At 38.9% G+C, this 2,673-nt stretch overlaps 1 protein-coding gene across 1 annotated transcript; it reads left to right on the forward strand.

The window, feature by feature from the left end:
- Positions 1 to 600: 600 nt before the first annotated feature.
- On the forward strand, positions 601 to 2,442 carry LOC136244117 (zinc finger BED domain-containing protein 4-like). The gene has a single exon (XM_066035634.1). It carries the CDS (start codon positions 601 to 603, stop codon positions 2,440 to 2,442), a length of 1,842 nt encoding a protein of 613 aa, XP_065891706.1.
- Positions 2,443 to 2,673: the final 231 nt, after the last annotated feature.

Consider the following 2,673-nt stretch of genomic DNA (forward strand, 5'->3'; position numbering starts at 1 on the left):
AAACTTTATGGTGGTTTTTTGAGTAATAATACTGGGTATATAGCATGAACTATGTTGATAAATTAATGATTACACTGCAGTATGTTTAACCATGTTACTTGCTGTGTATGAACCATTATAGTGTATTATTGTGAACTATTTTAATTGATCACTAAGAGCCATTATACTGGTTTAGCATTCAAATGTTATTGGGAAAAGTATCATTTCATTGTGTACCATATCTTGATGTAATGGTTAGAGCATTATTCTTATTTAGTTTTAAGAGCATGAACTATTTTTCTTGATTACTAACAAACATTGCATTGTATAATTTTTTTTAACAGATACTAATAAAACTCATACTAAAACTCATACTAATAAAACTCAATAATACTGGTACCCAGTATTATTTTCAAAAAACCACTATAAAGTTTCTAAACAATCAATTACAATGGTTCACAATTAAGGTTGTACCGATAATCGGATCGGTGATCGGTAACAGCCGATAATAGGGCTTTTTGCCTGGAATCGGTAATCGGTGTTTTTCATGTACAAAAACCCGATAGTAATTAAAGTGCGCATGTGCAAGGTTAATTGTTTATTTGTGCCACGTTGTTGAATATGGCATCGCCGTCGTCGAGAAAACGCTCTCCAATTTGGGATTACTTTACCGTAGCAGAAGACACAAAGTTTGCAGTTTGTAAAACTTGCGATAAGTCCATTTCTAGTGGTGGTAACTCTACGAAGGTGTATACTACATCCAATCTCGTGAATCACCTGAAGTCTCTGCATAAGGAATTACACAAAGAATATGACGATAAACATGAGAAATATCTTGAAGAGGAGCGGACAAAAAAGCCTAGCTCTAGTAAGCAGCAAACGTTGTTTGAATTAGAGGATAAACTACGCCAATGGGATATAAACGATGTTCGAGCTCAGCGAATTCATCGACTTGTTGCTGAGATGATAGCTCTTGACACCCAGCCTTTTTCTGTGGTTGAAGATGTGGGATTTGTTCGACTAGTTAAAACATTAGAGCCTAGATATACGCTTCCTAGCAGGAAGTATCTCGTCGAGAAAATCCTCCCCACAGTTCATCGTGACCTGATGTCTAAAGTGAGAGAAAAGATGGAGAAAGTAATCTACTTCAGTTTTACAACAGACGCATGGAGTGCAAGTGCTGGTACTGCTTCACTGCTTAGTCTCACTGCCCACTGGCTAATGGATGATTTCACTAGACAGTCTGCTGTTTTACATGTGCAACCATTGGATGATTCCCACACTGGTGAGTATCTGGGTGGGGTTTACAAAGAAATGCTAGAAGGTTGGGGCATTAGTGAAGAACAAGTTCATTTAGTGCTGCGAGATAATGCAGCTAATATGGCCAAGGCAATGCGAGAAGCTTCACTTCGTTCATTTGGGTGCTTTGCGCACTCATTACAATTAGTTGTGGATGATGGGGTTTTATCACAACAGGCTGTGATCGATCTTCTTGCTATATGTAGAAAAATGGTTGGGCATTTTAAGCACTCGGCTGTTGCTTATGACCGACTGAAGTCCATACAAGATCGTCTAGGTATTCCTCAGCACCGTTTACAGCAAGATGTGCGGACGAGATGGAACTCATCATTGTACATGGTGAAGAGCATTTCTGAACAAAAAATGGCATTGGCAGCGTACTGCACTGATTCAGACTTACCTGCATTGACTACCAAACAGCTTGAGCTTGCAGAAAAGATTATAGCTGCTCTGTCACCTATTGATGAAATAACCAAGTCGGTTTCCTCGTCTAGTGCTTCCATATCTGTCATCATTCCGTTTGTAAAAATGTTAGACAAAACGCTGAAAAAGCACCATGATGATTTAGGTGTCAGGACAATGAAGAATGCAATGCTGGCATCACTGAGCCGTAGATTTAAAGATGTGGAGCAGAATGTCCCTTTGGTGATAGCGTGTTTACTTGACCCTCGTTTTAAAGATAGATTTTTCAGTAGTGTTAGTAAGCAGGCTGAAGCGAGAAAGATTCTGATTGAAGAGATGGAGCAAGAGAAAGCTAGGCAGGTTGAGTCAGATACTGATGCAGCACATGAACCACCATCGAAACGTGCTAATAGAGAGACCACTGAATTTTGGCAAAGCTTTAATGAAATACTAGAAGAGAGTGGAGCATCAGCTGAAGGTCTAAGCAGCGATAACAGTGTCTTAGAACAATACTTGTCAGAACCCCTGCTGGAGTTTCACTCAAGCAACTGTCTTACCTGGTGGAAAAGCAACAAAGCAAGATTCCCACTTTTGGCGAAGTTGGCTCAACGCTTCCTAGCACCACCACCAACATCAGTACCATCAGAACGTGTTTTTTCTGGGGCTAGTGATATTTACGATGAAAAGCGTAGTCGCCTAAACCCTGAAAAGGCTGAAATACTTCTGTTCATCAAAAATAATTTCAGTTTAGCAACTACTTAGAGCTGAACTATGGAACTTTTACAAGTCACATCGTGCAAGTGAATAACTAACTATATCACTTATTCTTGATTTTTACATATGTACAAGAGTTTACAATGTATACAACATTTTTTATTACTTTTGTACAACTGTTTACATGTTGATTACAAGCAATATTGTGTCACTATTGTGTATGTGGAATCTTTGCTTGACAATCGGTATCGGCTTGCAGTATCAGCTTGTGTGTTCATT

Source organism: Dysidea avara, chromosome 14 (genome assembly GCF_963678975.1).
Source record: "Dysidea avara chromosome 14, odDysAvar1.4, whole genome shotgun sequence".
In the NCBI taxonomy this organism is placed as follows: Eukaryota; Metazoa; Porifera; class Demospongiae; order Dictyoceratida; family Dysideidae; genus Dysidea; species Dysidea avara.

Excerpts from the sequence above, each read along its gene's own strand:
- LOC136244117 (XM_066035634.1), top strand. The coding sequence starts at position 601 with ATGGCATCGCCGTCGTCGAGAAAACGCTCTCCAATTTGGGATTACTTT.